Source organism: Schistocerca piceifrons, chromosome 1 (assembly GCF_021461385.2).
Source record: "Schistocerca piceifrons isolate TAMUIC-IGC-003096 chromosome 1, iqSchPice1.1, whole genome shotgun sequence".
Classification (NCBI taxonomy): domain Eukaryota; kingdom Metazoa; phylum Arthropoda; class Insecta; order Orthoptera; family Acrididae; genus Schistocerca; species Schistocerca piceifrons.
This window is the reverse complement of record NC_060138.1, coordinates 123,854,296-123,877,692: the sequence shown is the minus strand read 5'-3', so window position 1 is coordinate 123,877,692 and position 23,397 is coordinate 123,854,296. Positions and strand designations below refer to the sequence as shown.

At 40.5% G+C, this 23,397-nt stretch overlaps 1 protein-coding gene across 2 annotated transcripts in view; it reads right to left on the bottom strand.

Moving 5' to 3' along the window:
- The window catches only part of LOC124794727 (gamma-butyrobetaine dioxygenase-like), a 234,819-nt gene that overhangs the window by 29,673 nt on the left and 181,749 nt on the right, over positions 1-23,397 (bottom strand). For both annotated transcript variants that reach the window (XM_047258324.1, XM_047258333.1), the window contains exon 5: positions 15,968-16,102. In XM_047258324.1, coding sequence (XP_047114280.1) covers positions 15,968-16,102 — 135 coding nt within the window. The remainder of the gene's footprint in view (positions 1-15,967; positions 16,103-23,397) is intronic.

Below are 23,397 nucleotides of genomic sequence, written 5' to 3'. Positions count from 1 at the left end.
TTAACCTGCACATGCTTTTATTCTCAATTATATTTAATTATTGTTCATCACTGGTGCAAATATGACTATATGTAAATTCCTTAAAATAAGTTGTAAATATCAGTTCTATTACTGTGGGAGGATGTCATTTTTGAATAGTTGGTACAAAGATCTTGTATATAAAATCTATCAGAATACTCTAATGAAACAGTACTGAAAACTATGAGAGTCGAGTAAAAACTGCTTTATGATTACATGACATTTTGCATTAGTCGTATTTATTAATGAGTGTAGCAATTGTTTTACATTCTATAGTTGTGTAATGCTTCATTGTAGAACGGGAAAAAAGTTGTCTAGGAAATTCTCAACCATCAGATCTTTTTGCCCATTTAAAACTTTGACTGACTGACCTTTTAGAGGGGTGTAAATTTCAGTTTCTTCCATTACATCCATGGTGTTTCCTTTCTGTAACCTATATAATATTTGAAGTGATCCATTTATATGTTTAGTGTATGTAATATGGAATGAAAATATGCAAGTTTGAGTGCTCTTGGGTAGCATGACTAGTTGTGGATAATTATGTCTGTTGTTGTTTTATGAAAAATATCAAACATGTGTTCAGATTTTTTGTTTGAAATTATTAAATCCAAAAAGTTTATGCTCTTACTTTCTTTCTTTTTCTATAGTGAAATTAATTTTTGGATGCAAACTGTTGAATTATGAATGCATGATGTTACTCTTATTTATTGTGCCATCAAATAGGATTAAATGTCATCGACATATCTATAGTAATAAAATTAAACATACAACCACACCTTGGAAACCATATGATTAAAAATATTATCACAAACACTAAAGTAGTGCTTAATATGACACAGTTGCCACCTCATGAGCAAAACCACATTACTTGTAAAATTGCAAAAATAATACAAACACAAGTAAAACGAGAAAGTAGGACCAATATATGAGCAAAGGATAGTAGTATTATTTGTCAGATTAATAATAAGCTTCAAGAACATAATGCAATCAGTGTAAAATCAGGTAATGGAAGTACATTGATGATTATGTCAGAAGAAAATTACAACAGGAAAGTACTAGAATTTTTTTCGACCAAAGTAATATTGTCACAGAAGGAGCTGAGTTGCACTGTGATGTAGTGGTTATGATACTTAACTATTGTATGGAGGGTCACAAGTTCAAAACTCACCTGGACTGTACAATTTTAATTTCTATATTCAGTTTGAGTACATTTTGAGTACATTCTAGAAGTATCCACAAATGTCAAGAAACATGGTTCTGGAATGTTCTGTAGCTGTATATATACCGTATGTGTTCTGGCCAGAGGCAGTTGGCTCCACGCTCTTGTATGTGCAAGTACTGAATAAACCATTGTCAAGTGAGGTTAGAGTTCATCATTCATCTACTTACACCTTCTTCTACGTGACATTATTCTGGTAGAGATGCTAGTATTGGAACTTGTGATAGCGCACATTATCGACGACACATTGGCTCCCATCAGGCCATGACAGAGCTGCCAATTACTTGGCAAGAAACCAGCGTTCAAGCCATATTCAACAGATCACAATTTATCAGAGACAGAAGAAGAAGAGGACGTTACGCTGACAACAACTGTGTGCCATCACATGCGACATCCTTCCAGGTTCTCTGGTGATGATGGCCAAGACCCAAACAAGTTGCTGAAGGTATATGACCTTATAACCGAATTTAACAAATGGGATGACACCGTGTGTTTGGCTAACGTATTTTTTACATGGAGGGCTCTGCCAATCAATGGTATGAGAACAATGAGGAGAAGTTCACAAGCTGGGAAGTATTCCGGGCAGAACTGCGCAAGTATTTCGGTGACACACAATGACAGAAGTGAAAGGCTGAAGATAAATTAAAGTGCAGGGCACAGAGTTCAGGAGAAACTACAGCATCCTACATTCAAGATGTCTTGGAGCTATGCAAAATAGTGGATCCTAGAATGAAAAGTGTTGCTGAGGACATATCAAGCGACATGTATCAAGCCCTACTCCTGAAAGAGTTTTCGACAGCAGACGACTTCATAAAATGGTGCCAGTATATCGAGACAATGCATCAAAAAGAATTACAAGCAAGAAGTTTGAACGGCCTCCAAACATAGTATCAATGTTTGTGATGGAGGAAGCAACTGATTTCACGAGTGTTTTTCATCAGATAGTGAGAGAGGAAGTTCAGAAGGCACTTGGATTGCATCGTGAGCAAGAAACCAAGACGCTTTGAGAGGTCGTAAGGGAGGAAGTTGAACACACATTGAACCCAATCTCTCATCTTTCATTTCCCTTTAAAATGGTGAAAAAGTCGAGACCCAGGCGAAGCTACATTCCTACAATGCCGCATGAGGAACCTGTTTAGGCACCAAGGAAGACTGACATCTGGAGGACCCAGGATAACCAGCCAGTATGTTTCCACTGTGGACGACCGGGATGTGGAGCACTATTGTTGAGAAAGGTGGCAGATATTTGATGATGCCCATGCCAGAAGACAGCAGACCGATCTTAGCCGATGCCAACTCCAGGATGACGAAGATGAATAAGAAGATGTGGGTGCAGGGCGACATAGGTCACCATCGCCGCAAGCTAGCCACTGGAGAGGATGCTCCCTGACACACCGATCGAGGTCTCCATCACCGTTTAGAAGCTCCAGCTGATCACCTAGCCACTGCAACCTGGAAAACTAAAGGGTGCGACCTTCCTTGGAGGTGAGGCCGCCGAAGAGAAAAATCCTCTGCCGTTGATACTACAAAAATGATACGAAACTAATTCACTATCCTCATGGATTGCCGACCAGTCCAAGCTCTTGCAGACTATGGAGCACCATATTCAGTCATTTCGGAGAAGTACCATTACCAGTTGCAGAAAACCGTATTTGTCGACAGCAAAACATTTCTGCTGAAGGCGGCAAATGGGAAATATGTAAAACCTATAGGAAGATTTACCATTCATGTGGGTATAAGTGGCCATACACATTCCTTAGAATTCATCATCTTACAAGAGCATAGTCATAATGTCATTCTCGGATGGGACTTTTTGAAAGCTTCTCAGGCAATTATAGATTGTAGTAGCTCAAAGATTATGCTAGACAAGATGAGATACTGTAGACAGGAAGATGCACATCTGAGTGTGTTGAGACTATGTGTGCTGGATGAAGTGATCATTCCTGCAGTCAGTGCAAGAAAGATAACTGTCATGTGTTATGCCATGCATCAACCCATGGATCTTTTAGCGGAATGTAAGAGAAGCATACCACTGAAGAATAACTTGTTCATCCCAGCCTCTGTCATCTAGTTTCAGAACGGATTCGGTGAATTGTGGATAGTTAACTATCGCTGAGAACTGCAGATCCTTCCAAGATGCATATGCATAGCAAATGCTGAACCATTGATTGAAGAACAGCTGAGCATCATAGAAACCTCTCATGCCAAGTCTGTGGGTGAAATTAGCACTACCACTAGAAGACAAGATCTTCTTGCTTGACTATCACCAGATCTTACTAAGGAACAACAGAAGAAGCTACTTTCCATTCTTCAAGAGTTCTCTAAATGCTTCAGTCCACAGGTGAAGAGCAAATTATACAAATCGATGGTGAAGAATAGGATTAGCACTGGAGACCATCAACCAATAAGCCAGAGAGCATACCATGTGTCAGCAATGGAACATCGAATAATTCGTGACGAGGTAGAGAAAATAATGAAGAATGACATCATCCAGCCTTCGCAGAGCCCGTGGTCATCACCAGTGGTCCTCGTCAGGAAGAAGGATGGCAGTTGGCGCTTTTGTGTTGATTACAGGAAGCTTAATAAAATAACTAAAAAGGATGTTTACCCTCTTCCACAAATTGACAATACGCTAGATTGTCTGAAGGGGGCTAAGTTTTTCTCAACCATGGACATGTACTCGGGATACTGGCAAATTGAAGTAGATGAGGCTGATCATGAGAAAACTGCATTCATCACCCCTGAGGGCCTGTATGAGTTTAAGATAACGCCATTTGGTTTGTGTAATGCACCAGCAACTTTTGAACAGATTATGGATAATCTTCTAAGGCACCTGAAGTGGACGACGTATCTTTGTTATTTAGATGACATTGCAGTGTTCTCAGACACATTTGACGAACATATAAAGAGACTGAGGGCTGTTCTTAATTGTCTCCAACAAGCCGGACTGAAACTTAATTCAAGAAAGTGCCTCTTTGGAGCAAAAGAAATCAAAATACTTGGACACTTTGTGTCAACCAAAGATGTGCGGCCAGACCCAGAAAAGGTGAGGTCTATAACGGAATTTCCTATTCCTAAATGTATTAGAGATGTGAGAAGCTTCCTTGGATTGTGTTCTTATTACCATTGTTTTATCAAAGACTTTTGTACCAAAGCCAAGCTACTCCAAGAGATGTTAAAAGCTGATGCTAAATTTATCTGGGGTGGTGCTCAACAAGATTCTTTTGATGTGCTGTGACATGCTCTGACGATTCACCCTGTTCTTGGTCTGTATGCCAGTGGGTATGGGGTCAGTGCTGTTCTGGTGCAAATTTCAGATGGAAAAGAGAATGTTGTAGCCTATGCTTCTAGGACACTCACAAAAGTCGGAAGAAAATACCAAGATGCCGACTGTCTCTCAAGAAACCCTGTGCAAGACCATCAAGACTTTGAAGAAGATAGTCACTGTCTCACTGCACTCCAGGATCTCTCTGCTGAGCAGAAGAAGTACGCCAAGATATCTCATATTATGCTTGCCTTAAATCGGTCAGAGAATGTGAAAGGACAATTTAAGGTAGTTAATGGATTACTTTGCAAGAAAAGCTTTGATCCGTTTGGAAAGAGGTGACTACCAGTGATTCCTAAACACATGCGCTTAGATGTTCTACAGAAATTCCATGACACACCTGAGGCCGGATATTTAGGATTTATTAAGACATATGATAGAATCCACAAGAGATTTTTCTGGCAAGGTTTATTCAGGAGTGTCCGTCACTATGTGTTGCACTGTTGAGAGTGAGAGAGCCAACATTTCCTAGTGGCAATAGATGGATTATTGTTTGCACTGATTATCTGATGTGCTACACCATTACAAAAGCCATGAAAACAGCCGAAGCATCCGAGGTAGCCAAATTCATCATGGAAGACATTGTATTAAAACACGGTGCCCCACAGTCATTAATTATGGATTGAGGGAAAGTTTTTCAATCGAATCTCGTGACAGAGATAAACTGTTGGTGCAACATTACTCATCACATGACAACTGCCTACCATCCACAAACTAACAGGCTTACTGAACACCAAGACCTAGGCTGACATGCTATCAATGTTCATCAGTGTTGAGCAGAGCAACTGGGATGAGTTGCTACCTTTCGTGACATTTGCCTACAACAACGCCAAACACGACACCACAGGATTTATGCCATTTTTCCTGGTGCATGGGCTTGAGGCGACTATGATGATGGACACTGTGTTTCCGTTACATCCTGATGACATGGACGATGGCTACATCAGCCAGGTGTTAACCAGAACTGAGGAAGCTTGGCAGTTAGCTCGACTCCGCACACTGCAGCCTCAAGAAAATGATCGCCGAAGGTATGAGCCACCGCCCTGTTATCTACCAGCCTGGTGACCTCGTCTGGATATGCACTCCTGTTTGGAAGGTTGGTCTCTCTGAGTAGCTCCTCATGCGCTACTTTGTACCTTACAAGGTTGTAAGACAGTTGTCTGATGTTACTTATAAAGTTGAAGATTTTGACCCCGACACAAGATGACGAAAGATCAGAGATATGGTCCACGTCCTTCGAATGAAGCCCTATAAGGGTCCTGAAACCCACGGTAAATTCGAAGCTCCATTGGCAGGCAACAAGCGGAAAGGTGACATCTTCATAGCAGCATAAGAAATTCTAAGATCACCGCCAGGGTGAGAATCTGTCATCAGGAGTCGGAGTATGCAGGACCGATGACTCGTTCCTGTAATAGTACAACGTAACTCTGAGATGCTGTTCTCTTAAGGAGGGAGCAATGTCACAGAAAAAGCTGAGTAGCACAGTGGTGTATTGGTTATGATAGTAAACTGTTGCATGGAGGGTCATGAGTTCATAACTCACCTGGACTGTGCAATTTTAATTTCTATATTTGGTTTGAGTACATTTTAGGAGTATCCACAAATGTCAAGAATCATTGTTCTGGAATATTCTGTAGCTATATATATACTGTATGTGTTCTGGCTGGAGGCAGTTTGCTCCGTGCTCTTGTATGTGCAAGTACTGAATAAACCTTCGTTAGGTTAAGTTAGTGTTCATCATTCGTCTAATTACATCTTCTTCTACATGACAATATCAAAATTATCAACCTGGATTCAACCAGCACAACTAAAGAAAGCACTAGAAAGATGCAACTTCATATTCACAGAAAAGATAAGAGATTCCATAATAATGAATCCAGCATCACCATCATTGCACGCCCATCCCAAGATACATAAAGAACAAACACCGATTCATCCAATTGTTAATGTGGTTAATAGCGTAGCACATGCTGTCAGTAAAAAACTCACAATACTCCTCAAACGGTATTGCACATATGAGAGAGAATACAGTATAAAAATTTGTTACAATAGCGTCAATAAAAATAAAAATGTAAAAATACCAGAAAATAGAACACTCCTATCACTCGATATATCCAACATGTATTTGAGCATTCCAGTAACAGAGTGTATGGAAATCATTAAAGACAACTTTCTAAAATATACAAAAATCACTGAAGCAGAAGTTGTGAGTTAGTAGAACTTCTACAGTTAATCAGTTCCTACAATGACTTTTCATTTCAAAACAAAATTTATCTCCAAATGAAGGGGTAGCAATGGGCTCATGCTTTGCAGGTACATTAGTTGATAATTTTGTTAACACTTCAGAAGAAAAATTTTTTATCAGGTTCACTCAAACAGCCAAAATATCCTTTCTTACTATAGATTTTTCGATGACATTTAATCCTATTTGATAGCACAATAGATGAGAGTAACATCATGCATTCAGTTTGCATTAAAAATTAATTGCAGTATGAAAAAAAGACAAAAAAGTAAGAGCATAAACTTTTTGGATTTAAATATTTCAAACAACAAATCTGAGCACATATTCGATATTTTTCGTAAAACAATGAGGTTTAATTATCCACAAGCTTGCATATTTTCATTCCATGTTACATACAGTAAACAACTTACAACTGAATTAGAAAAAAATTGAGAAAGAGCTAGATCTTCTCCAAAATGTAGCTATAAGTAATGGTGATCCTAAAAAATTTGTGCACATTATTCAAAAATAAAACCAATCAAACACTTGGAGAGAAGGCAAGTTGCTACTCACCATATAGCAGAGATGCTGAGTTGCGATAGGCACAATAAGAAGATTCACACAATCAAAGTTTTCGGCCATTAAGGCCTTTGTCAGCAGTACACACACACACACACACACACACACACACACACACACACACACACACACACACACACACACACCACCCGCGCAATTCAGAAAAGCTGGTGTTGGTGGGAAGGATCCATGTGACACACTACACTTACCTCGCCCTCAGAGACTCCCTCCCACCACCACACAGAACTCAGAACCTAAACAGACCCACAACACAGTCATGAACCTTTCCTCCAGAAGCCTTAGTCCCACAGAAATATCAGCAGTCCTTTACAAAGGCCTCACCTTTCGCCCCACTCCCAAATTCAACCATGCAAAATTAGTTAAAGACCTTCTCTCCTTCTCCCGATCCCTACAGTGAAAACACTTTTTCACCACCAAGCCGACCAATCAGACTCAAACAAAGACCAACATTGAACCTTGCCTAACTCAGTTCACTCCTCCATCCAACCGTGATCCACCCCCACTGCCTCCAAACTACCCCCTGTTAAATTTCCAGAATTTCTTATCCTCAAACCTTGCCTCACCATCATACCCAAATCCCTCAACATGCCTACTAACCTTACATCTGCAGAAAGAACTGCAGTCCACCATCTAAAAACTGATTTCGATCTTATAATCCTACCTGCAGACAAAGGCTCCACCACTGTGGTTTTGAACCACAAGGATTACATGGCAGAAGGACTCTGTCAGCTGTCAGATATTTCCACCTACAAACCATGCCACAGTGATCCCATTCCAGCAATCCAGCGGGATCTCCAGTTACTACTCAAATCCTTAGGCCCATCCCAGAACCTCTCCCCAGAGTCCATCTCTCTACTTACCCTTACCACTCCCAGCACTCCCACATTCTACATGCTTCCTAAAGTCCATAAACCCAACCACACAGGCTGCCCCATTGTGGCCAGTTACTGTACCCCCACTGAGAGAATCTCTGCTCCCGTAGACCAACACCTTCAACCTATTACCCAGAACCTATCCTCCTATATAAAAGATACCAACCATTTCCTAGACCGACTCTCCACAGTTCCTTTCCCTTTACCACACGGTGCCCTGCTCATCACTGTTGATGCCACTTCCCTGTACACTAACATTCCTAATGCCCATGGTCTTACTGCTATTGAACATTAACTTTCCAGACGCCCTATGGATTCCAAACCAACAACCTCCTTCCTAGTCTCCGTGACCAACTATATCCTCACCCACAATTACTTCTCCTTTGAATGCATTACCTATAAACAAATCTGCAGTACAGCTATGGGCACCTGCATGGCACAATCCTATGCTAACCTATTCATGGCCCATCTAGAGGAATCCTTCCTAAAAACCCAGAATCCTAAACCCCTCACCTGGTTCAGATTCACTGATGACATCTTTGCTATCTGGATTGAAGGTGAGGACACCTTATTCACATTCATCCAGAACCTCAAAAACTTCTCCTCCATTTGCTTCACCTGGTCCTACTCAACCCAACAAGCCACCTTCCTAGATGTTGACCTCAACCTCAGAGATGACTACACCAGTACCTCTGTCCATATCAAACCTACTAACCACCAGCAATACCTCCACTTCGACAGCTGCCACCCGTTTCATACAAAGAAGTCCCTTCCGTACAGCCTAGCTACCCATGGTCGTTGCATCTGCAGTGACGAGCAGTCCCTCTCTAAATATACCGAGGGTCTCACTGAAGCCTTCACTGACCGTAATTATCCTCCCATCGTTGTACAAAAACAAATCTCCTGTGCCTTATCTTTCCAGTCTCCCACCACCTCCCAAATTCCCACAATCCGGCCACAGAGGAGCATTCCCCTCGTAACTCAGTACCATCTGGGACTGGAGCAACTGAACTACATTCTCTGACAGGGTTTCGATTACCTCTCGTCGTGCCCTGAAATGAGAAATATCCTACCCACTATCCTTCCCACCCCTCCTACCATGGTATTCTGCCGTTCGCCGAACCTAGACAATATACTCATCCATCCTTACACAACTCCTGCTCCCAATTCCTTACCTCATGGCTCATACCCCTGTAATACATCTAGATGCAAGACCCGTCCCATACATCCTCCTACCACCACCTACTCCAGTCCGGTCACTAACATTACCTACCACATCAAAGGCAGTGAAACCAGTCATGATCTACAAGCTAACCTGCAACCACTGTGCTGCATTCTATGTAGGCATGACAACCAACAAGCTGTTTGTCTGCATGAATGGCCACCGACAAACAGTGGCCAAAAAACAAGTGGACCACCCTGTAGCTGAACACACTGCCAAACATGATACCCCTCACCTCAATGACTGCTTCACAGCCTGTGCCATAAGGATCCTTTCCACCAACATCATCTTTTCTGAATTTTGCAGGTGGGAACTTTCCCTGCAATACATCCGACATTCCCGTAACCCTCCTGGCCTCAACCTTCATTAGTCACTGTCCTCACCCATCCAGCCCCCTCCCTGTTCCCATTCCAGCACCACACAGCTGTCATTTCACCGCCACACCCAGTCTTTTAATTTCTTTTATTTTTATTTTTATTTTTATTTTTATTTCTCTCCTTTCCACTACTTACCCCCTCCCTCCCCCTCCCCCCCTCCTTCGCACCTTCTCTCCTACCCTCTGTCTAAACTGCACTGTTCGCCACTCCCACCATACTGTTCCTCCCCCTTCCTGCCCCAGCCTCCTCCTTACCCCCACCCAGTCACCACTCCCATCATGCACTGGTACTGCTGCTTGCAGTGTAGTTTCAGCTCTCTGAGACTGCAGACGTGTGTGCAAGTTGCGCTTGCGTGAGTGTGTGTGTGTGTGTGTGTGTGTGTGTGTGTGTGTGTGTGTGTGTGTCTACTGCTGACAAAGGCCTTAATGGCTGAAAGCTTCGATTGTGTGAATCTTTTTATTGTGCCTATCACGAATCAGCATCTCCGCTATATGGTGAGTAGCAACTTTCCTTCTCTCATATTGTTACATTCCATCCTGGATTTTCTGTTGTTTGATTTCAATCAAACACTTGCCAATCCCATAGATGAAGTAACTTTTACCAGAGACACAAATGAAAAATAAAGTTCTTATATGGCCATATCTAGGTATTATTTCCGACAAAATTACTTGATGTTTCAAGAATACCAAATCATACATCAGCTACAGAAGCACTAATTCTGCAGCGATTATTGAGACACACACGATGAATGTCAGAACCATTTTTCCAATTGGGAATCTACAAAACTAACTGAGAAGAATGCTCAAAACCTTATATACGACAAACAGGAAGTTAGTACACAATTTAAGGAACACACAACAATAATTGACAATAGCCCATAAGATCTTTGTACCAACCATTGAAAAATAACATGTTCCCACAGTAAAGGAACTGATATTTACAAGTTATTTTAAAGAAATTACATGTAATCATATTTACATCTGTGCTGGTGTAAGCTGTTGCTAGCACAATGGCTGGCAAAGAAGCAGCATGAAGATCAATTAGTAGGTGCTGGATCAAGTGCGCCTACCAATATACAGGCCAGGGACACTCACACAAGCAACATGCCGCCTCACTCACTCACTCACTCACTCACTCATTCACTCACCAAATCATCCAGTTTGGCATCTGTCGAGTTTCCTCTCAGAGCGGGTTTAGTTTATCACAGGCTACGACAGTGCACAGCGACCAGGTTAGTGACTATAGTGGGACTAGCTTACATCAGACTGCAAGAGTACTATTACTTGTACCACAAACATGGATCTATTCCAGTTAAGTAAATGTCCCAGTTTGTGTAAATAAAGAACCATATTAGTCCACGTGTGCATTTTTGTTGTAGAAAGAGGATACTGGCCACGTATAACAACATACTCTCCCTTGCTTCCTTATGGTACAAGATGCTACAGTGGCGAACGAGGCTGATTCAGTGGCAATTGAAGATAATCCACTTGGCTGATGATTTTGCTTGCTTCTCTTGTGTTTTGCAGGGGTGCTCATGTTCAAGTGTTTCTATCTGCTAATTTGTTGTGTTCTTGAATGTATTCCAGAAGGGGAGCTGCAGAACTAGTCAAATTTCTCTTTTCGGAGGCTTTGCTTGCTTTTTAATGTAACATATTTGTGTGAACCGTGAATTCCTCACCCCTGCGCCTCAGCCACAGACAGCCAATGTGATGGGTCTAACACAAGTTTTTCAGTATCAGAACCAAAAAATCGCTACCCTACTGATGACAGTACAACAACTACTGGCTGCACAAGCTGTATTGGCTGCTCAACCACAACTGACTGACTAACCAGCCCAACAAGTGCCACTGACCAGTATACCAATGTTCTGACAATTTAAGGAAACAGAAGACAAATGGACTGAATACCTGACTCTGTTCCAAGCACCTAGTCAAGTTCATCATGTTCAAGGTACTTTAAAGATACAATACTTTCTTTCCAAGGGGGGTCCCCAGTGTTCAGGTTAATACAAAAACTATTCCCAGCTGCATCTCCCGACGAACTTGTCTATGACCAAGTAATTGCTCCATTAACTCAATACTCTGACCAGCAAGTCCAAGTAGCTGCAGCTAGATATCAGTTCTTTCACTTGCAGAAAAAACCGGAACAGACATACTGCCAATGGCGCACAGAGTTAACAGGCATGACTAGGAAGGGTAAATTTAAGTGTAGTTGTGGCAACTTTTACAGTGATTTAATGATTACATGATGCAGTAACACTCAGTGTCCCAGATAATAGAATACAGAAACAGATCTTAATATATTCTGATCCATCACTTTCGCATGTACTGCAAATCTTAGAGAAACATAATCCGGGTGCCATAGCAGCTGATAAGTTTGACCAGGCCTCAATTTGTAGGGTCTAGTCGCCCCCCGTTCATGGCCACCCCAAGCAGTCACAACAATGAGCATGTACACTGGTGTGTGGACAGCCACATAGACATGTAAACAGGCTAGTGAATTTAGTGAAGTCTTGCCCTAGATGTTTTGCTTGTCATAAAAATGGGATTGCCCATCATGTAACACAATGTGTTACATGTATGGAAAAAAAAGCCATGTCTAAGCAGTTTGTTTGCAATGGCACAAAAATGCCAATATTGCCCTCTCCCAGAGAAAACAGGCTTGTGCACCTGCAGTGAACCTTGTGTTTTACAAACCTACAACAGGTTCTGCCAAAAGTAAGGTTAAGGTTGTGCCTCATTCTCACCCTAGTGCTGTGCTACAGAGATCTAACAAACTTTTTGTCTCATTACAAATTGCTGGCCATCGTGTGAACTTTCAGTTAGACACAGGTGCCTCAGTAACTTTGCTTAATCATGCCACGTATGAACAGTTAGACTCATCGTGCCATTATAAATTTAGCAAGCACCTCACTAGTCACAACAGACAGGAAATTCCAGTGTTTGGACAGTGTAGTCTGCCTGCCACTTACAAATCTCACACTAGGACAGTGAATTTTACTGCATTGAAATCAAGAGACAACGAGAATATATTTCGTTTAGATGCCTTTGATTTGTTTGGACTTAGCATCCAAGAGGATGTACTTTCAGTGTCTGCTTTTGAACCAAAAGACAGTGTAGCTAGTTTGCTGTAGATGCTGGTGTAAGCTGTTGCCAGTACATTGGTTGGCAAAGATGAAGTGCAATAATCAATTAGTAGGTGCTGGATCAAGTGCACCTATCACAGGAGAGGCAAGAGACACATGCACAAGCAACACACTGCCAACACTTTCTCGACAGCATGTATTTAGGCTGCCGCCGCTGATCGGAGGGCCTCACTCACTCAATCCCTCAGTCTTGCTTAATCTTCCTGTTTGGCATCTGTCAGTTTACTTGCAGAGTGGATTTAGTTGGTCACAGGCTACAACAGTGCATAGCAAACAGGTTAATGACTATAGCAGGACTAGTTTACATCAGTCTGCAAGAGGACTATTACTGATGAACTTGTACCACAAACAATGACTCTGTTCCAGGTAAGTAAATTTTCCAGTTCATGTAAATAAATAACTGTATTAATCCACGTGTGCATTTTGTGTTGTGGAAAAAGGATACTGGCCACCCATAACAATGTCCTCTCCCTTGCTTCCTTGTGGTAAAAGATGCTACAACACCAATGATGAACGATACTTAAATATAATTGAGAACAAAAGCATATGCAGGTTAATTAACAAATTTCTGTAAAATAATTATAATCTTCCTAGTGTTACGTAGGTTAAAACATGGACCTTATATATAAAAGCTTTACAACAACTGCTTGAAAGCAATGTGCTCCTAAAATACCATAAAACCTCTCTAATTTATTTTATGAGCATAATGTGGAGACATAAGCAATGACATACATGGCATACTTGACTACGAAAAATCATGCATAAAGTAAGTTATAATGATCCTAATATATCCACAGATATGACTTGTTCCTAAATCAAAATCATAAGTGTCACTAATGTATGCGATGTATAATGCTTCTGTTCTAGATAAGTGGCAATGCCCTAAGGCCAAAATTGTACAATCGTACATGAAATAAAGAGAATGACAGCTGACGGTGTCATGAAATCATTCAAAAAATAATTTTTTATGTTTTATTATTCATCTTTTATTTTAAGTGCTCAGCTATTTTTGAAAAAAATTACTTTGTTCTCCAAAGAGAAATCTGGTGTATGTGTTGTGTGATTATGTGTTTTGTGCTGCCTTGATATTATCAGTGTGTTTGCTAAGAGTACTATGAACTAGAGACCCACCCACCACCATACATTTCAGTTATAATACATCATGATAAAGGTCTTCTGAGCTCTTTGGCAAGGATATAAAATGGTTCAGATGATTGTTAAAATACTGCCCACAAAAGTTGTGGTGAGGAAACTTGAGGTATCACAGTGAAAGGCAATTCATGTATTTACTTTTAGCAAGCTGCTATCAAATGTGCTAAATACAGGTTATCTCTACCAAAAGGAAAGATTGTTTGGCAGAATGATACGATATTAGGTATGGGGATATGAAATACGTTACCAGTAGTTTGAAACTGGTTTGTGGACATAATGATTTAGATTTGTCTCTCCCAAATTAAACGAAACAAATTCCAAACAACTGTTCCCACTGCATGACCACAGCAGACTGCTGTCCTCTTCTTGTCAACACAAGAACAATTCATCCATACTTTTGATAAGACCATAAATTCTAACAAAAAATTTCTTTTACAATCAAGTATTTAAGTTATTCCACATATAGTACACATTTAGAATCTGTAGTTAGTGGAAGTTAAATAATGCTATGTTCAGAAGGTACACTGATGAGCCAGAACATTAAGACCATCGACATAATAGCCGATATTATCCACTTTTGGTAGGATAATAGCAGTGACATGTCATGTGATGGCATGGAAGCAATGAGACCTTAGTAAGTCACTGGAGGGAGCTTGCACCACATCTGCACATGAATGTCACAAAATTCTGGTAAATCTCAGGGAGGGAGGGCGCAGTGATATCTGACATCATGTTCAGTCACATACCAGATGTGTTCGATTGGGTTTAGACCTGGCAAGTTGGGGGACCAGTGCATCAACTGGAACTAACCACTGTGTTCGTCAAACCACTCCATCACACTCCTGGCCTTGAGACATGACATTATCTTGTTGAAAAACACTATTGCCATCAGGAAACATGATCATTGTGAAGGGGTGTACATAGTCTGCAACCAGTGTACAATACTCCTTCGCCATCACTGTGCCTTGCATGAGCTCCACTGCACCCATGAATGACCACAAGAATGTTCCCCAGAGTATAACGGAGCTGCCACCATCTTGCCTCCATCCTGCAGTACAGGTGTCAAGGAGTTGCTCTCCTGGAAGGTGATGGCTTCCTGCCCTCCCATTGGCATGACGAAGAAGGTGTCAAGATTCACCAGACTGTGCAATGCTCAGCCACTGTGCCAACATCCAGTGCCAATGGTCATGTGCCCATTTCAGTTGTAGTTACTGATGTTGTAGTGTTAACATAGGCACATGCATGGGTTGTCAGCTGAGGAGGCCCATCATTAGGAGTGTTTGGTGCACTGTGTGTTCAGTCACACTTGTAATCTGCCAGCATTAAAGTCTTGATGTTAGTTCCACCACAGTTCACCTCCTGCCCTGTTTCACTAGTTTGCCCAGTCTACAACATCTGATGTCTGTAATGAGAGGTGGCCGCCCAACCACATGGACATGGTTTCACTTTGCTTTTGCCACGTGTTGAAAACACTCACCACAGCATCCTAGAACACCTGAAAAATCATGAAGTTTCTGAAATGCTCATATTGAGCCTCCAGGCCAGCAAAATCCGCTTCGTCAAATTTAGATAGATTGCACGCCTTTCCCATTCTACACATGGATAGCACGCTCAATAATACTAAATGTATTGTGCATGGGTCTGACTACCAGTCATTCCTCACAAGGTGGCACTGCTCTCACCTGGATGGTTCATATTGGTAGTAGGTCAGTGTTCATAATGCTTTGGCTGATCAGTGTATACACTTTTCATTTATCCAAGTGTATGAAGCACAGAAATTGATATATATCTGGTTCTATTGTGAGAAGTTGCTTACCCATAATGTGTTTTCCGAGGAAAAGCAATTCTGTTGGCAAGTTTAGAAATCTCTTCTTTACTGCTAGGTGTCTCAGTAACTATTGCCACACCATAAACAGCTAAAGCCTCAAGCCATAAGAGAAGAGATTGGTCACTGAAATGAAATTAAAAACATCAATAATACAAAAATTTCCAGTACACTGTGGTAAAGGTATCCTGATAAAGATTAGAGTTTATTCTTACATTAGATAATTGTGTCTAGTCCTTGAAATTAATAGTGTGGTATGGCAATTGACTTACTTCAAATAGCAGCTCCTTATTGTTATACTATTCCCAACTAATGCCACATGCAAAAACAAGAACATGTTAAAACACTGCATAAAATCATTTTAAGCTCTACCAAATTTTGAAATCCCCTGTACCCCCTATATATAGACATTTCGTTAGGGCCTTACTTTACCAGTAGGACTAGCAATGCGCTTTGCAATCAATGTCCGAACTACGTTACTATTTGTTTGTGTTCTCACCATGGTCCCACTAATTATGCCTTTCAACATTGAGTCTGGTAACCATAGGCTGTTTAGTATGTATCTAAATGCATTATTATTATTATTTCTCTTTCCTGTCTCAGATGTTATGTCTGGTTAAAAATGGACATTGACGCAGACCTTGATCAAGTGTGACTTCCTTTTAACTGTACGGTATATGTTACATTGCATTTAGGAACTTTCGGGTAATTGAACATGTATCAATAATTACAGATTTCTGTAGTTGTATATATACGTTTGGATGTAGCTGCATTGCGTTGATGTACTGGTGGATATTGTGTGGTATGACTCCTGTAGTTGATAGTATAATTGGTATGGTGTCAACTTTATCCTGATGCCACATGTGTTTGACTTCCTCAGCCAGTTGGATGTATTTTTCAATTTTTTCTCCTGTTTTCTTCTGTATATTTATTGTATTGGGTATGGATATTTCGATTAGTTGTGTTAATTTCTTCTTTTTATTGGTGAGTATGATGTCAGGTTTGTTATGTGGTGTTGTTTTATCTGTTATAATGGTTCTGTTCCAGTATAATTTGTATTCATCATTCTCCAGTACATTTTGTGGTGCATACTTGTATGTGGGAACGTGTTGTTTTATTAGTTTATATTGTATGGCAAGTTGTTGATGTATTATTTTTGCTACATCGTCATGTCTTCTGGGGTATTCTGTATTTGCTAGTACTGTACATCCGCTTGTGATGTGATCTACTGTTTCTATTTGTTGTTTGCAAAGTCTGCATTTATCTGTTGTGGTATTGGGATCCTTAATAATATGCTTGCTGTAATATCTGGTGTTTATTGTTTGATCCTGTATTGCAATCATGAATCCTTCCGTCTCACTGTATATATTGCCTTTTCTTAGCCATGTGTTGGATGCGTCTTGATCGATGTGTGGCTGTGTTAGATGATACGGGTGCTTGTCATGTAGTGTTTTCTTTTTCCAATTTTCTTTCTTCGTATCTGTTGATGTTATGTGATCTAAAGGGTTGTAGAAGTGGTTATGAAATTGCAATAGTGTAGCCGATGTATTTATATGAGTGATTGCTTTGTGTATTTTGCTAGTTTCTGTTCGTTCTAGAAAGAATTTTCTTAAATTGTCTACCTGTCCATAATGTAGGTTTTTTATGTCGATAAATCCCCTTTCTCCTTCCTTTCTGATTAATGTGAATCTTTCTGTTGCTGAATGTATGTGATGTATTCTATATTTGTGGCATTGTGATCATGTAAGTGTATTGAGTGCTTCTAGGTCTGTGTTACTCCATTTCACTACTCCAAATGAGTAGGTCAATATTGGTATAGCATAGGTATTTATAGCTTTTGTCTTGTTTCTTGCTGTCAATTTTGTTTTCAGTATTTTTGTTAGTCTTTGTCTATATTTTTCTTTTAGTTCTTCTTTAATATTTGTATTATCTATTCATATTTTTTGTCTGTATCCTAGATATTTATAGGCATCTGTTTTTTCCATCACTTCTATGCAGTCACTGTGGTTATCCAATATGTAATCTTCTTGTTTAGTGTGTTTTCCCTTGACTATGCTATTTTTCTTACATTTGTCTGTTCCAAAAGCTATATTTATATCTTTGCCAAATATTCTGTTATCTTTAGTAATTTGTTGAGTTGTTGATTTGTTGCTGCCAGTAGTTTTAGATCATCCATGTATAGCAAATGTGTGATTTTGTATTGGTATGTTCCAGTAATATTGTATCCATAATTTGTATTATTTAACATGTTGAATAGTGGGTTCAGAGCAAGGCAGAACCAGAAAGGACTTAATGGGTCTCCTTGGTATATTCCACACTTAATGTGTGTTGGCTGTGATGTGATATTATTTGAATTTGTTTGGACATTACGTGTGGTTTTCCAATTTTTCATTACTATGTTTAGGAACTGTATCAATTTAGGATCTACTTTGTATATTTCCAATATTTGTAGTAACCATGTGTAGGGTACACTATCAAAAGCTTTTTGGTAATCAATGTATGCGTAGTGTAGCGACCTTTGTTTAGTTTTAGCTTGATATGTCACCTCTGCATCTATTATCAGTTGCTCTTTACATCCTCGTGCTCCTTTGCAACAGCCTTTTTGTTCTTCATTTATAATTTTGTTCTGTGTTGTATGTGTCATTAATTTCTGCCTAATGATTGAAGTTAATATTTTGTATATTGTTGGTAGGCACGTTATGGGGCGATATTTTGCTGGGTCTGCTGTGTCTGCTTGATCTTTAGGTTTCAGATAAGTTATTCCATGTGTAAGTGTATCAGGGAATGTGTATGGGTCTGCAATGTAACTGTTAAATAATTTAGTTAGATGTGAATGCGTTGAGGTGAACTTCTTTAGCCAGAAATTTGCTATTTTATCTTTTCCAGGGGCTTTCCAATTGTGAGTAGAATTAATTGCTCAGGTGACTTCATGTTGCAAAATTATCACTTCGGGCATTTGTGGTACCATCTTGTATGTGTCTGTTTGTGCTTGTAACCACCGTGCATGCCTGTTATGTTGTACCGGGTTTGACCATATGTTGCTCCAGAAGTGTTCCATGTCTGTTATGTTTGGTGGGTTGTCTATTTTAATGTGTGTGTTATCTATTGTCTGATAAAAGTTCTTTTGGTTTGTGTTGAATTTTTGGTTTTGTTTCCTTCTATTTTCACTTTTTTGTATCTTCTAAGTCGTTTGGCCAATGCTTGTAATTTCTGCTTTTCATCTAATTGCTCTATTGCTTCTTGTTATGAGATTTTACCTAACCTTTTTCATAAATTGTGTTAGCTGTCCGATGTCTTTTCTCAGTTTTTCTATTCTGATCTGTAGCCTGTGTTGCCATGCTGGTTTTGTGGGTTTCTTCTATGCGTTGGTTTGTTCTGATCTCTGCCTAGTGTGTATATTTAGTGCAGTGAGTGCTCCTATATAAACCAGTAGTTGTAACTCTTCCATAGTTATTATTATTATTATTATTATTATTATTATTATTATTATTATTATTCTATCGATGGGATTGTGGAAACATACCATCTATTACTGTTCAGGAAACAGTGTAATTTGAAACTGAATGTTTCACAATTAGAGATATCAGGATGAAACATGCAGAACAATATCTGTCAGGGGGGTAATGTGTGTTAGATGGAACAGCATGCAGGACTGATGGCGTATTTATACTGTAAGCTCTGTCCACCAGACAGGGACTAGTTGCGAATGGAGTAACACACCCATGACAGACTCCAATGTACATGCGTACATGTATCAAATTTTCTCATTGTAAACATCTAAACCAGTGTGGCAGACGTTTGGCATACACAAATGATGAATACATGGATATGCCTCTGGTCCTTGGTGAATCTCATAACTGGGCTTGTGTTGCCGCTCGTGAATATGCTGCTAGATATCCTCATCGATGCCCTCCAGATAAAAATGTGTTTTGTTGTCTGAAGCAGCGCCTTCAGAAGTCAATTTCTCACCTTCCACCATCGTGTAACAGAGGTCATCCACGGATTCGCTGTACTCCAGCTATTGAGGAAGCTATTCTGGAGGTTGTACACCAAGAACCTCAGCGAAGTACACGTAGCATAGCAAGGCAGCTGTGTGTCTCACAATGCATTGTCATTACATGCTGCACGAGCATGGGCTTCACCCCTATCATTATGCTTCCATGCAACACCTGCATCCTGCAGATTGCCATCAGAAGATGCAATTCTGTGAATGGTTCCAACAACAACAGGAAGCCAACAATGACTTCGTGAACACCGTAATATGGTCGGATGAAGCAGCATTCACGCATGAGGGTGTCTTCAATATGTGTAGTGACTACCATTGGTCTGAGGTTAACCAGCACGTCGCCTGCAACCTTGGATATCAAGTACATTTTGGGCCGGAATATTGGGCGACAGGTGTTATGGACCCTACATGTTGTCTGACCAGTTGACTGCACTAAGGTATCATGCATTCCTCTCAAACTATCTGCCTGACATGCTGGAAGATGTTCAACTACATGATGGTGCACCTTCACACTCTGGAATTAATGTGCAACAGTATTTGGACAGAACATTTCCAGGGAAGTAGCTCGGATGTGGAGGTCCAGTTGTATGGCCACTGCATTCACCTGACATAAATCCCCTGGATTTCTTCCTGTGGGGACACCTGAAGGAGCATGTATACTCTTCTCCACCTATGAATGCAGAAGAACTGGTAGCGTGTGTTCATGCTGCTCTTGTTTCTGTGTACGCAGTTTTGCTGCTAAGGGTCCTGAGCTGTATGATCCGGCGGATTGTGCAATGTTTGGACATGCAAGGCGGGGGGGGGGGGGGGGGGGGGTTACTTTGGACATCTGTTGATCTGAGGACAATGTATTCTATTGTGAAGGTCACTCAGTCATTAATATGGACATTGTTATTGTCACTGGTTACTAATGTGCGACATCTGAGCGCTCAGATTACATGTAGTGTAAATGACAAGTAGATGTTGTGTTATTGTGCTGTGCTATCATCTTTAGCATCTCAAAACTGATATTGTTTTTGTAGTTATTCTTTCCAATGGCAGGTCTACTTCGTATTCATCTAACCACGTATTTGTTATGTTTGCTGGGTGGAGTGGCTGTGGTTTGAGGTGCCATGTCATGTATTGTGCGGCCCCTCCTTCCGGAGGTTTGGGTCCCCCCTGGGGAGTGGGTGTGTGTGTTGTTCTTAGCATAAGTTAGTTTAAGTAGTGTGTAAGTCTAGGGACCAATGACCTCAACAGTTTTGTCCATTAGGAATTCACACACATTTGAACATTTTTTTGTTATGCTCAGCTTTACAAAACGTTGTAAATTAAGGGTACATGTGACCTAAGAAGCAGTGTATATTATAGTATGAAATGTCAGAATGAAATTAGCAAATAAAAAAAATGTGTCCGAACCGAGGATCGAACCATCAACTTCCTGCATGCTAAGCCAAAACTCTATCCACTGCTCAAACTATACAGCACGACTAATATGTGCTGCCAGAGGCACTTACCACACATGTGGTTACAGTGTTGCCAGATTGCCACTCTCTAACATCCTTTTTCTGCTGTATGTACTTGCCAGACGAAATTTTGTGAGACATTTTTTATTGGCATGTGATGAGGAGTCATGCTGCGAAGCCTGAGTGCACGAATTTACATATATACAAAACTTGTGGCAACCAAAGCAGCCAACAGGATATTAGCTTAACATAAGAGTATTTGAGGAAACAGAATGAAGGGACTGTTGTCACAGTCACACACACTTAGCAGACTCAAATATTGTGTACTGGTGGGGTGCTTCTATATGGTAAAAACAAGGTATTATTTGTTGAGAGGCTAAGAAGGGCAGGTTCAGCTGCATAATTGGAAAAATTTTTCTATCCTTCATGCAAAGTGGTACTTTTCCTTCATGAAATGTGAGAAGAGTGTGTTTTAATTGCTTCTAATAAGTGTAAGTGACAGTAATGGGTGTGTGTAGTATGGTGTCTTGTTTGTGTGGGATGATAATGAGAAACCCAGTGCTAGCACATAATCCACTCATCTTGAATAGCACCAAGTGGGCCAAGGAGCTTAATGTTCCAATCTGATGGACAGATCACCATCAACAGAGTCAGCCCTCACTTCATGAGACATTGTGTATAGTTTTGGAATTTAACCCAGGACAATGGCTCAAAGATGTGATCAGGGATTTTGCACCATCATCCCAGTCAACAATATGCGGTGTACCCATACAAGTACTGGCCATGTCTGACATTGCTTAACTTTGGTGATCTGATGAGAATTGGTGTATTCAATGAGGCAAGGCAGTTGGCTACTTACATTGGTAAGTTTGATCCACTCAAGTCAGTTACAAAAATACAAATAATAGAAACTACTCAATAAAAGTTTTGCAATGTTCTCATAATGTGCATTGTTTTTTAACTCTTTCTCAATACTATTTTGATCACAGAAAATTGTTGCTTACATCCATCTGCATAATTAATATGAAAATAATCCTGCATTCTCAGTGCATTTCAGTGAAGCGATCTGTATCTCCAATCATGAATGGCGGCTTGTGAGTACTTTCTCTGACAACATGTATCAAAGGGTTTACTCAAGCTTTGACTATGTGCTTATAATCACTGGGCTGTCAGTATGGAAAGTTGCCTGCCAATCTGGCATACTCCTCACCAGTGTCATTTGAACATCAAGTCACTACTGCAAGACACAAAACATTGAAAAACTGCATTGTGGCTGCTACCTCCCAATTGTGGCATACAGGTATTCTGAGGACAATGTAACAGATCTATGCCCTGCCTTTTTTTTAGAGTCAACTGGAGGACCTTTAACAATGCTGACAGTACACAGCCATCTCCAGCTGCAGATATCCATTACAAACAACAATGCAACAAAGATGATGGGCAACAGAACACCTGGAACAGAACCTGGATTTGCAGCATCGGATTCTCTTCACCAACATGTTCAGCATTTTCAGTATGAAATTTTCACTCTGTAGTAGAGTGTGCACTGATATGGAACTTCCAGGCAGATTAAAACTTTGTGCTTGAACTCAGGACATTTGCCTTTCATGGGCAAGTGCTCTACCAACTGAGCTACCCAAGCATGACTCACAACCAACCTCACAGCTTCAATTCTGCCATTACCTCGTCACCTACCTTCCAAACTTCACAGAAGCTCCTCTGCAACCCCTGCAGAACTATCACTCCTGGAAGAAGGGACATTGCGGAGACATGGCTTAGACACAGCCAGAATGAAATTTTCACTGATTTTCTCTGATACAAAACTTCTTGGCAGATTAAAACTGTGTGCTGCACTGAGACTCAAAACTCGGTAGAGTAGAGCACTTGCCTATGAAAGGCAAAGGTCCTAAGTTTGAGTCTCGGTCCGGCACACAGTTGTAATCTGCCAGGAAGTTTCATGTGCAGTATTT